The 13,283-nt window shown below is 58.4% G+C and overlaps 1 protein-coding gene across 2 annotated transcripts in view; it reads left to right on the forward strand.

Annotated features, from left to right (window-relative positions):
- Positions 1–13,283, forward strand: part of EBF3 (EBF transcription factor 3) — a gene marked incomplete at its 5' end in the record, with an annotated part of 116,245 nt that overhangs the window by 91,843 nt on the left and 11,119 nt on the right. For both annotated transcript variants that reach the window (XM_079793364.1, XM_079793363.1), the window contains one exon: positions 12,972–13,060. In XM_079793364.1, the coding sequence (XP_079649490.1) occupies positions 12,972–13,060 (89 nt within the window). The remainder of the gene's footprint in view (positions 1–12,971; positions 13,061–13,283) is intronic.

Here is a 13,283-nt window from a genome sequence, read left to right on the forward strand (position 1 = left end):
ACTGGAATTGTCTGCTTCGAATTGAAGCGACGTGAGAGTGGACGCTCCCTTTGCGGACACGGGTCCAGGTGTGCGTGTCCTTGCCCGAGCGGGTCTGTGACTGGAGGCGTCCGTTTGGCGGGACGGGTTCCCGGCACACCAAAGCAGTGAAGCCCCTTGGTGGTGGCGTCCCTTCCAGCATGGCTCCCCAGGACACCAGGGTCACTCGAGCGGGCTCCTGCTCTTGACCTCTTGGACCCAAATGTTTGGCCGACCCACCCTCATTTTAGAGATTTCTTTTGCTCAATTAAAGAGATTACCACACATTACCGGGCGTCAACGCATCGGCTGCCGCGGGGCCAAGCCCAGTCGCGGAGGGAGACGTTGGCGGCCGGTGGTGAACACGTCCAGGGCGGGCACAGACGGAGCTTGTCTGCCGGGCGCGCGGCCCAGGCTCAGGCCTGCCGCTTACTTCTGGACGGGGCCGCGAAAGTGACGATTTCCCGCACGAAGACGGGCATTCGATGGCAGGCGTGTGAAATCATTCCTCACCCAGTAATTGCTAACGGTTCGTGTGCTTTCTGATACAGTATTTACGTTTTCTGCTTTTTTGATTTAAAAAAAGTCAGATTGTGCCTCAAACGGGCGACACGGCAGGTGCCCGGCTGCTGTCCCGGGAGCGCAGGAGGCGGTTTCCTTCCCGCGCCCTCGCCGCAGCCTCCGGCGGGCCCCACCATTTAACCCCCACTTCACTCGCCCCTTGAAAGGTGCTTGTGCGTCTGAAGTGTTTTGAAGCTCTTTGTGCGCACAGAGAGCGGATTCTGTCAACAGCAGGGGACGCGCGGTGCAGTCAGTAGCGCCCGTGACCACGGCCAGCACCGGGAGCCGGCGCCCAGGCCGGCGCGCCCCCAACAAATCGCTGTGTCCGCATGGCGGCGGGCCCATGGCCGCCCGAGACCAGATACTCTGACGGCTCCGCCCGGGCTCGGCCCTCCTTCGGTGCAACCCCTGCCGAGTCCACATTCCCCACCGCCTCTGTGGACACGGTGGAGAAACAAGTATTTGAATCCTGGGTCCTAGAGTTGGGGACACGCCCGGCCAATTCAGTCGGTTACTCCTGGGCGCCCCCCATCTGTCCCGGCCCGTGAGGCCCAGTGGTGCCGGCGGGCCCCTGTCCAGCCCTCTCTGCAGCCTCACTGGGTTCATGGTTCGAGCGGGCCAGCTGGAGGGGCCCGGTGGGAGTCCGCGCTCCCTGGGAGGGCCCATACCCTTGCTTTTACATGCGGTGCGTTATGTGGCCGCAGGGGCTGGGGCGTGCCTTTTCCACTCGGCCCCTCTCTAGACCTGCCCAGGATTGGGGGCTGGGACAGCAACCCAGATACCGCAGAACGTGACAACGTTGCCTCTCTCCCCCCCACCAGCCCCCACCTTTGCTCTTGTCACTTGCTCCCTCCTCGGTGGCAGACGGCGAGTCTTCCCCGTCGACTGGGATGGTGCGCCGGCTGGGAGGGCCGCCTTGGGGGTCATCCCGGGCTCCTGAGGGCCGCAGGGGAAGAAGGGTGCCCACCTGTGCACCGTGCGACGCGGCACCGGACAGGATGGCCGGGAGGGCCGTCGGGTCGTCTGCGAGGGTGCCGAGCGGGGGCCGGATGTACAGACTCCGGGCTCCCGGGGTCACGGCCGTCCCCTTGCTCCCTGTCTCCGCGGAGGCCGGAGCATGAGGCCCACCGCGCGTGCTATTGCACAAGTAGACGATTTGTCCTAATCAGTGACACCCATTTACTAGAATTGCTTAAAATGAACTATACCTCATACAGAAATCGCACATTTAGAGAGTTCCATTCATCATCTGAAAATTGAGGCCAGTAAACTTTCCTGCTCCTCCAGTGGGATCGTAGGCACGCATCAAAATGTTAAAAATGATTGGTGAGAGGGAGCTGTCACCCATTTATCAAGGAAAAGAACATTATTTGCTAATTTCCCAACCAGGCTGGTGACAGGGTGCTTCGTCTTTGGACCCTCGGTGACCAGCATGGCCTTTCTGTTATTAGTACAAGTCAAGCGCTTTTGGGCAGTCGCTAACAAGACACATTTGTCTGTCATCAGAGGGGCTTTGGTTGCTTTCCAAGCGGCTGTGACCAAAGTCTGCCCCCGCGCCCCGATTGGCTGCTCTCCCCGGGCCGCGCTCACCCCGAGGAGACACCGAGGGATAAATCACCAAGTTTCCGTGTCAAGGTGAAGGTATCGACTCTCCGGCACCCAACCCGACGGAACGCAGCCCCGAGGAGACGGCCATTCATCTTCCCCAAAGGACAAAAGGGTCATCGGGCTCCCATCGGCAGCGGTGGGGATGCGGCGGGCGGGCGGGCGGGGAGACGCCCTGGCCCTCCGCCGCCGGGCCGGGGGGGCCGGGGGGGCAGGGTCCCGCCTCGCTGCCCACCGTCCAGGAGTCGCGTGAGGGGAGGCTTGGGGGACGGGCTCCCGTGTGGATTGGACGTGAGTTCCGGTGGGTCAGGTGCACGTCGTGCTTCTGAGAACAGCGCGGGAAGAGCCCGGGGAGACGGTGGGGTGGCGGGCAACGGACCAGGGACCGTTCGGAAGCCCAGCCAGGTGACGGTGACCAACCCGAGTGCTGAGGAACGCAGAGAGGACCAGGTGTCAAAGCGACGGAGAGAACGGCCCTGAGCTCGCCCGTGAGGACCCGGCGCCGTGTCACAGGGACCCTGACCCCGGCGTGCGGGCCTGTGGACAGGCAGCAGGTGGACGCTCTGCGGCCCTCGAAGACTGGGAACGGGCGCTGAACACCGCTCGCCGTTTCCTGCTGCCGGACCCAGTCCCTGAGGACGGAGCCCTCCCGGCTCCCCGGTGGGACGTGTGGCTGGACAGGGCAGCGGCTGGGGCGCATACGGGGGTGTGTCAGCCCTCTCCCCTGAAACCTTGGCTCTGGGAGGTCGTGGACCCGTCCCCGCACATCTGCTCCAGGCCGAGATCCCCAAAGCTCAGGCTGAGGAACAGTCTATTAAAACCGTCTTCCTTCCCGCCAGCTGTAGAAAACGCAGAATCCTAACTTTCTGAGAATGGTTTTCCAAGAAAACAACAGGACGGAAGGCCCTTCCAGTGCTGACAACGGGCGAGCGTGTGGCGTGGCTCGGGTCCGAGGGACCTGAGCGTGTGCGTGGGGATGGCACGCACTCTGGGCGGCTCCCTGGAGAGCGTGTCAGGTTAGAGTGTGGTTAGAGTGGGGCATTCTGCCAGAGGCCTTCTCCATCTTTTCATCCCTTGTCCTCCCAACGAAGGCCCTGCCCAGGCACCCCCCTGGCCGCCCTGCCCAGGCACCCCCCCTGGCCGCCCTGCCCAGGCACCCCCCTGGCCGCCCTGCCCAGGCACCCCCCCTGGCCGCCCTGCCCAGGCACCCCCCTGACCGCCCTGCCCAGGCACACCCCTAGCCGCCCTGCCCAGGCACCCTCCTGGCCGTCCTGCCCAGGCACCCCCCTGGCCGCCCTGCCCAGGCCCCCCCCGGCCGCCCTGCCCAGGCACCCCCCTGGCCGTCCTGCCCAGGCACCCCCCTGGCCGCCCTGCCCAGGCCCCCCCCTGGCCGCCCTGCCCAGGCACCCCCCTGGCCGCCCTGCCCAGGCACCCCGTGCTGCACCCCTCCGGCCTCCTGGTCCATGCGCCTGGCGCTGGGGATCAGCAGATGCGTTAGCCGTGATAACCACCCCCCCTGGTTTTGAAGACCAGCTCGGTGTTTTCTGATGAGCACGTCCCTGGTACAGACACCGCCCAGGTACATCTGTGGGGCCTGCTGGCGCCGGGTGGTGAGCAGGCACCAGCGCCGGGGAGCAGCTCCAGGTGTTACTGTGGCTGCAGGGCGGCCACCACGGGGGTGGCCTAGTGTCCGCTTTACGACATACTGGGCCTCAGGCGACAGGGCCCCAGAATCAGTTTGCCTCGTGTGTTCGTGGTCAGTTACAGTGGAGGCTACTTCAAAAAGTGACTCACTCACCACGGAAGTGAGCTGCGCACGTGTGAGGGGCTGGCCCGCCCCCGGGGAGCTCACACGCTCGCCTTCTGCGGTCACAGTCCCAGCCAACGCCGTCCCCAGCCCTGCCCCTCGTCCTCACTGACCCCGACTCCGTGACTGTCTTCGTCACTTCCTTCTTCTGCGCTCGGGAAATACCGGCTGACATGCACCGTGTGGCAAGCGTGGTGTCGAAGGATGTGACATTGAAGGCCACAGTCACCACGATTGGGTTCCGGCCGCTCAGTGTCGCCCGATGCCGCCTGGGCCAGGTGGGCGGGCAGGTGACCCAGAGAGGGAGGGCCGTCCGTGCTTTGGTGCTGGGGGCGGGGAGGCAGCCGGGGCCGCCCCACAGCCTGGCTCGGGGCTCACCGGCAGGTGTCTGCTGCATGGCCGCGTGGCCAGCCACGGAACACGCAGGGAGAGATGTTAATGAAATGGTCATGAGTGGTGTGGAGTTTGAGAGGATGGCTGGGGCTCCCTGAGGTTTTCTGAGGGGTCTCCTGGGGGGCGGTGTGCAGGGAGCAGGCGGAGTCGGGGGGCCGGTCAGGCGGCTGTAGGCAGGGCGGCCATGGGGGGTGGGGGAGGAGTCGGGCGCCCACAGAGGCCTTCTCTTCCCCACACGTTTGGGATTTCAGGGCCCCTTGTGTGGAAATAGGGCCGTTGTACCTGAGACACGTGACCCAGAATTCTGGGCGAAAGGACTGTGGTTTGGGGACCCCAGTGTTGACGTTTTCTTGGCTATGTCTCTACGGCTCTGAGAACATTCCTTTTCTTTATCCAGCCTGAAAAAGCGGGAGGTGGAAACGCCTTCGGGAGGCCGAAAGGGGTGCTGTTGGGAAGCCACGTCACACGCTACGGGGGCGCCTGTTCCCTCTCCCTGCCCCTCCCCGCAGCGGGGTCTGCCTGGCTCACCCCGTGAGGTCCCCGCACGTGTACACGGATGCCAGGAGGCTTTCGGACCACGAAGGCACTTCCCGGGACAGGCAGAGCTGGCCCGCAGACGCTAAGCCAGATTAGAGAGGTTACGGTCACGTAAAACGTTGTTTTTTATTCGGGTATAGGTCGCCTAACCCAAACCCACCCATTCAAAGTGGACACGGACGCGGCTCTTAGTACATTCACCAAGTTGTGCAGCCGTTAACCTAATGAAGAACATTTTCAACACCCGAGGAGGAACTCCGTCTCCATCAGCAGTCAGCCGTTCCCACTGCTCTCCCCCCACCCCCAGGCGGCCACCCGTCTACTTCCTGTCTCTGTGCATTGGCCTCTCCTGGGCGTCCTGGTCAATAGATGGTCCTCTGTGGCAGTTTCAAGCCTCCCCCGTGCCGTAGGGGACCAGAGCTTCCTCCCTGAGCACGGCGGCGTAGCATCCCGGCGTAGGGTGGACCCCAGCCTGGGACCCGCTCATCCGCGATGGGCACTTGGGTATCACCGGTCACGCTGCTCTGAGACACTTGTGACCGAGCTTTTGTGTAGACAGATGAGAAACATTACGTCCACTTCGGCTGCTCACAATCCAAATCGTCGCGTTGCCTTCGCCATTGGCCTGTATCCTCAGGAAGGCCCCCATTGTGACTCACTATCTTGTGCACCTACTGTGTGCTCTGCACTGAGTAGGGCAGGTGCCATGACACAGGGTGAGGGCCCCACCGTCAAGGAGGAGGGTGGACCCTGAACAAGAGAATAGGTGGCCTGGGAAGCCCCGTGGGGGGGGGGGGGGCTGGCGGCTTCGGGAACACAGGCCTTTCGGGGTCAGGGAGACCTGGTCTGGGGAGGGGCGAGCTTTTGTAGCTCCTTTTCCAGCTCACCTTCTAGTGGAGAGTTTCACGCTCGGGTGAGGTGTGCAAACCCTTTGCCCGATGGTCCTCCACAGAGCGCTGCCCACTGGGCTTTAAGTCCCCTCTCCCAGTATCTCTAAGAGGGCGGATGGCACCAGAAACTTGACTGTTTCCTAGAGAAAAGGGACCCCGCGCGGGGCGCCTGGCCTTGATCTCTCCTCTAGCTTCTCCTTAGCCTTGTTCACAGCCCTTCTGTACATGGGGAGCGGTAGTATTTGCTAGAACAGCCTTTGGGGGGTGGGGGATGCGAGGGCCCAGCCACGTCCCTGCCTCAGGGCTGCACTGTGGGGAGTTGTCCCCGGGGCAGACGAAGGCTGCTCAGGGTCTGGCCGGCCGGGCCTGAGGACAGGACTCTAAGAGCCGCGATCCCGTGCGTGCTCGGAGGAACGTGACGGAATGGTTGCAGTGCCACCCGGCAGCTGTCAGCCGGGGTGTTTGGGGAAGAAGGGCGGTGAGCTGTCCCCCTTCTGCTCCAGGTGTCACGGCACAATGCCGCCGTCCGCTGCCTGGTGCCGGTGAGTGGCCGCGGGGCCCTGTGCACACCACACGGCCAGTGGGGCCGTCCGCGGGAATACAGCGCCGTGCTCCCCATGGGAGCGAGGGTGCCGTCTTCCCATCAGAAGTCAAGCGAGGCGCTTGCCCGTCCTTAGAAGTCCCGGTTACGGACAGCGCCCTTTGGTTAGCAGGCTGGAGGGCCTTCTGGGGTAACCGCGGTGAGAAACAGAGGCCGACCCGGGCGGGGGAGCCGCCCCACGCCGGGGTGCTGGAAAAGCCACGTCCGTGTGATGAGGGCAACCTAGGGTGAGCTGCGTGGCGTCGAAGAAGGGGCACCTCGAGACTTCCGGTCGGTTCCCAGGGGTGGCCCGCTGCCCTGGGCCAGACCCCGGGGAGCAGGCCGGCTGCTGGGGGCAGCGCCTTCTGGCGAGGGATGCAGAATCGCGTGGCCTTTGTGTTCCCAGGCGTGCCACGGTGCCGGGCGCGCCCTGCCGGGGTCTGTGATTGAAATTCATTGCCAAATTTATTGAGAAATTAATGAGAAAAGCTGCAAAGTATTGACTTTGAGAGGAAAACACAACTCATCTTGAATGAGGAGGAAAATGCAGCAATAATTTAGCCACTATTGATTTGGCCCTGTCCATGTATTGATCTTCATTTTACAATATTAATTTGCACCTGCAATCGGCTGCAAAGGGAACCGATTTCATTTCGTGGCCGCGTTAATGTGCAAAGCATTAGGTGCTCTTAAGGAGTGGGGGTATTACAGGTCGTGTCGGGGAGGCAGATCAGCCCCCACCCCCATTTTTGCTTGTTACTGAAATAGACTAAAAATTAATTTTTTTGTCGGACAAAATATGAAAGCAAAAACCCATCTAAAATGCCGCCCTCCTCTCGGCTGCCCTGACCGCGTTTCATCCGCGGGAGGAGCCGTCAGCCGCCTGAAACTCCAACCACCTCTCATCATCATGCCCGGATCAGTTCAAAGTTCATGAAATTTCTATGAGCATTGATCTCGCCCCATTGATTTTTTTTTTTGCAGCAGATCTTTGAAATTTTAATTTCCCGAGCATCTGAATTTCTTATAGATGAAATGCACTTGGAGGAGACAGTTGATGATAAAGTGGAGAACTTAGCATCGTTTTAAAGCCGAAAAAAAGGAGAAAAAAAGCAGGCCTGTGCAGACTTTGTGTGGGGTTTCTGCCGCGGAGTGATGGAGGGGCTCTGGCAGGGTGAGGCATTCAGGGGGAGCTAAACACCAATTTCGTCTTCGGTGGCCACACATTTCGAATGCAACTTTTTTTTATACAGTCATTTTTGAAAGAAAAGCTATGTGGAGAAGCCAGCGGGACAGAGAAACATCCTTCACTGCGCGATCATTTGCTCACAGCAGTCTTTATCACCTGGTCAAGTTCACCTAGTTACTTATCAGTGGGACATTTAATAACCTCAAGGTGATATAATTGCTATTGGCATTTTTCCCCCTCGGATTCAGCTGGTTAATGTGTAAACTACTTGTCAGCAAATAGCACTTTGTCACTGAAATCACTAACACCCTCTAGAGGGATGTCTTTGTATTGAGCAATTTAATTTTACTTTATTTAATTTTTACACATTACAACCTGTGTTCATTCAGGCACACGGACGGCTTGCAGGCGCTGGGGCAGGGCCTGGGTCCCCTGTTCAGAAAACACACTATATCTTATTTAACAATCCCCGTCGCTGTAATTGACGCACGTCCTTGTCCCGTGGAAAAGGACCTGCAGATGTTCTGATTATGTAGTTATGCTGCTAATGTGAAAAACGGCCTCATTATGGGGGTCTGTTTGGAGCTAGAAAATTACTGCATTATGACAAATGCATGATTGGGAAGTTACAGGAAGATGATCATTATTGAAATGAAACGGGAACTCGTTTAATAGCAGCAACCAGCAGCTGGGATGCAGCAAATGAATGCCTTCCTGTTTTTATTGTTGTAGTCAGGGTTCCAGGCAGAAGGAAAACTCCCGCTAAGCCGAAAACTCCTCGTAGCTCCCGCTGGCTGGTTGGAGCCACGGCAGGCGGCGCTGGGAACACTGGTTCTCTACCTGCCAGCGCCCCCCCCCCCCCCCCCCTTGCACGGGGAATGGCGATGTTTAAAGACACAACGGTGGCGGCCGCAGCAATTACTCAGGAGCACTTAGGGGGGGGGCACTGCTCGCCGCCGGGCTGCGCTCCAGGTCCCCAGGCAGGCCTGGTCAGGAGGTGGCCGTCACAACTCAGCTTTGCAACCATGATCCCTCCTTCCTGCTGGAGTCCAGGCCCCGTTGTGGGCAGGGCACCCCCTGGCCTGGGTTCGGGCGGGGACCCAGCGTCCTGGGCAGGCAGCCCACTGATGCAGCGTTAGCAGCAGCAGCAGGCCCCCTGGGGGGCGGGTTTCCCACATGGAGCCCCAGCATGTAGTAGCTGCTTAATTAACGTCGGTGAGTGGACTGGGTTGAAGACTGTTCGTTCGGCCACTTCCCTTCCAGGAGAGTTGCTCGTTGTAGAAAACACTCGCTGGCCCCAAACATACATGTTTTCCAATTGGAAAGGTGGTTTCCGTGTTATCCACCCAGAGGCCCCCAACATGTCCCCTTGCTTAATTGAATCAGATTTCTATGTTCTTGGAACGTGATATTTGAGTCTGATAAAATCATCGTCTACATTTTGGAGTATTCGAAGTGAACTCAGACGGCAGGGCTGGGCATCGAAACGAATATGAGAACTATGCATGCCACCAGGAACAGTGTTGCATGGACTGGGGGCCGGACGGACTGGGGGCCAGGCCGTTGGTAGGTTTCTCAGGGCAGCGGGCCTACTGGCCGCAGCTGCGCTCAGAGCCTGGAGGTCCCAAGGTGAGCTGACATCACAGACCATTCACAGTTTATCCGTTGCGGTATGACGAATCCCCAGCACACGGGCATGACTTAAATATTTAGGGTGCTGCTTCTGTTACGACTTTAATGCGTGTAAAGTAACGAGATTCCCTCCAGTACAGTCGGATGTATTTAAATACGAGCCTCCCGAGCGGGAGGCGGTCTCGGCGGGTCTCCGTGGCCATGTCAGGCTGCATTTGTGTGACCGGCCTGGAGGCTGGCCTGCCAGTGATAGCCGGATATCTGGCCTCGCAGGCTGCCTGGGAGCCGGCCCCATCTGGCAGCGAATGTGATTCCCGGCTATTCTGGCTTCTGATTCATTCAGGTTTTATTGCTGTGTAATTTTCTTATTCTAAAATAAAAGCTCTCCAACAAAAATTACTATGCATTAGGCCGCGGTAGCCTACTCAAATGGATATTAATACAGTTTATCTCTGAAAGGACGAATAATGTATCTGAAACACAGATAAAAGGCTCTCCACTAAATGAGGAATGTTAATATCTTATGGCACGGTTAATAAAGAGATATTTCACAGGGGAGATTTGTTTTATGACTTCTGATACAACAGCCTTATAATCTGACATATCTTAAATGATATAATTTGGTGCCACATTCATCTCTTTTATATGCAGCAGCCCCTCTTCGCAAGACTTGAATTCAGAACAAATCATGGGCACTAATTACTTAGGGGGGAGTTCATTAGGGAAACTCATGGGCTGAAATGCACATATGTGGACATCCATGCCGAAAAGCTGGAAGCTTATCATACATTTTGAGAAATGTCTTGTGTTTGTTTGTTTGTTGTTTTTTTTTCTCCAGCAGAAAATGGCATTTGTTTTTGTTGTGTTTAAGGCAGAGCTTAAATTAATTTAACCAGCGACACATGTTCAGGACGAAGCACGCTGCTAAATAATTCCTTGGAATAAATTGCTCAGGCCCCAAGTACATTAATTTACGGCTCTCCTGATGCTGACAGATGTGAGGGCGGGAGGAGGACCCCCTAATATTAACATAAAACAAATTTGCTTTATTCTTCTGCATATTTCTCCCTCCTCCCTGCCTGGAGCTCACCCACGGCTCCTTCTCTAATTATCCACGAGGTCAGTAAGCAGAATTGGGAAGAAGCGGGGAGATCAATACAAATTATCCCTGAGCAAACCGGGGCTGACAGGCTGAATTGCAGCATATGTTTACCCAAAATCAGGCAATTTATCTTAATATCAGCAAAGTAATGCAGTGCAGGTGAAAGGTCAGGCAATCTCTCCCCCTCATAATTACCCAGTTCTAAAACAGGAAAGTGGTATTGATTGGCCTGGCTCGGGGCTCGGCGACTGGACGTGCCAGAGCCTTGCCCTGCCCGGCTGGGCCTCGCCTTGTAAACGCCACAGGCCGAGGATTTATGAGACGTGTGCTCAGGGTCCTCGGCTTTTCTCCTCCGGTTGGAGAATTTGCCGGAGAAGTCTCGGCGGCGCCCCTGGGTGTAGGGCGGTGGGCTCTGCTGCTCTCGGGGGCGGCTTGGAGGGCTCCCCCCCACCCCGCCCTCAGGGACCCAGCACCCCCCGGAGCCAGGAAGTGTGTCACTTCTGCAGTTCCAAGACAAGGGCCATTTTTTCTCATCGCTCCATGTAAATTCCTAGGGCTCCCCGCCGCCAAGCTGCTTTCCAGAGCCTCCCCGCCCCCACCCGGTGTGGCAGAGGCCGCGGGGTTCAATGACGTCATCTTCCCAGCAGCCCGCCCCGGTGCCCCGCTCCCTCTGGGCAGTGCCTGCGAGATGTCAACGCTCTCCGGGCTGGAGCAAGGGGTGCCGGGTGCCCTCCTGTTTATCCTGCTCTGAAATAACGCTGGTGCGGGGAGCAGGGCGTCCCTTGAACGGAAACACTGGGAAATGTCCTCCCGGAATGAGAGTGTGTGGTTATTCAAGTCATAAGGCTCCTGAAAGCTCGCATTAAAGCGTCTATCACCTGTCAGGGCATTTGCATGAAATCAATAGCGGCCGCCCATCTATCTTTTCTGATCACCTTTCATCGGGCCGATTCATTAAGTCAAACAGTCATGGTGATTAGCTGGGGGGGAGAAGAAGCCCTGACACGGGGGGTGGGGGGAACGCACAGTGGGCCACCTTTTTTGTTCCCTAATCAAGAAACGTGATACTTTATCTCATCCTGTCTGGGCCAGTCGCGGGGTGAGGCCCATCCACCCGGCGGCCCGCGCCACACTCCCGCCCGACGCCCGTGTCCCAGCCCGGCAGAGACATGACAAATTGTCCCCCAAGTCACCGCTGACAGCTTCTGATGATTAATGGTTTGATTATGAAGTGGTTTTGCACGTATAGAATTTACATCACAGAGAGTTAGAAATTCCGCCGTGTCACCCGTGCCCGGGCACAGGGAAGCGCTTTAGGATTTGCAGGGGAAAAAGGAGGGCGAAATCGCAGCCAAAGCCCCGTCATGTAAAATCAATACGCCGGATCAATGCTTTATTAACAAGAAAATGTCTTACTTCACATTCCTGGGCGAACCTTTGTCTCCGGGATGGATGACGGAATGTCAAATCGTATCGCGGCCTCCACGTGCGGGCCACTTATGGAGCGCCCGCCGCGGCTTCCGGGGTCGCTCACCAGACCCGCCGTGGGTGTCCACGCGGCAGCCCGAGCGCTGGAGGATAAGGGTGGCCCGTTATTTCGGGGAGCGCTTTTCAGAGGCGGCCTCTCCCCTTCTTCCTCCGGCGCGCCGCTGGCAGACCGGCCGCGTGGGGTGGTGGTCATCGTCCGATCACGTGCTGACTAGCGAGCCGTGGCCCAAACGGCGGGCCGCGTGACGCGTCGGTGGCAGCCGGTCTTACCAGCCTCGGAAAACTCAGTGATTTATGTCGCGCCACGCACCCCTGGCGTGACTCCACGGAAAACGCTATCTACATCGGGAAGTAATGGACTCTAATAAGTATTTCCATCTTAACCCGCGTCCCCGGGCCCGCGGGCTCCGAGCTGGCGGGAGTCAGGCAGAGCCATAACAAAGCCCAATGACTCCTTATAAAGCTTGTTAAACACGGAGCGGGCCGTCGGACGGAGTCCCGGCCGTGATTCATGCACTGTACGCGGCGCGCGGGCCGCTGATTTATGGCCGCGCGCAGTTCATAGTCAAAATTACAATTTGAGGGATAAAAAGATTAATTACTATTTGTGGCCGGCAATTTTCGGGAGGCTGGTGGAACGATGGCGCTCTACATCAGCTGGTAGTCAGCCATTCGCAGATTATTAAAGCTTTTGCAAGAGGAAGTGGTCCCCCTGCCTGGTGTGTGCTCTGGCAATCTGCTAGACAAAAAGGGACCACAGGGATAAATCTGAAGCCAGCAATAGCCGGACATATGTCACAATTGCCAGCTTCCCATAAATCCCTGGCCGGGGTGGAAGCGCCGCACGCCGCGGACAGGGATGGTGACGGTGCTGACGGCGGTCCGTGGCCCCGAGACCTGCAACTTCCTGACGGCCCCGCCGTTTCTACAATAGATGGAGTCGCCCTTTGACTTTCCTCCAGTCTAATTATAGATTAGAAATAATCACTGCTTGTATGGGCTAAAGAAAGGGGGGAAACCCACTCCTTGAGACAGAAGGAGCATTCGGGGGTGCTCGCCTCCCAGAGCATCGGAAAGGGAGACCCACACGGCCGTGTGCGCGCGTGCAGCACGCGAGTGACGGGTGGCGTGAGAGTCACTAACCCGCCTGCCTCTCCGTCCTGTTACAGCCCTGAACGAGCCGACCATAGATTACGGTTTCCAGAGGTTGCAGAAGGTGATCCCGAGACATCCGGGCGATCCCGAAAGGTTACCCAAGGTGAGTAAGAGGGCAGGGGGTGCCGCCACCGGGCAGGTTCGGATTTGGGGGCAGCAGGTGCTCCGGGATGGGGGGCTTCTGGACGCCCCAAGCCCTGCGGCCACGGCCAGGCCCACGGGCGCCTGTCCCGGCTGAGAGGCCGGCGGAGGGTGCGGGCGGCTTGATGTGTCCTCGGCGCAGGACCGCGTTCTTAAGGGAGGGAGAGGAGGGCTTCTCGGGCACA

This window comes from Cnephaeus nilssonii, assembly GCF_951640355.1.
Source record: "Cnephaeus nilssonii genome assembly, chromosome: 16".
NCBI lineage: Eukaryota > Metazoa > Chordata > Mammalia > Chiroptera > Vespertilionidae > Cnephaeus > Cnephaeus nilssonii.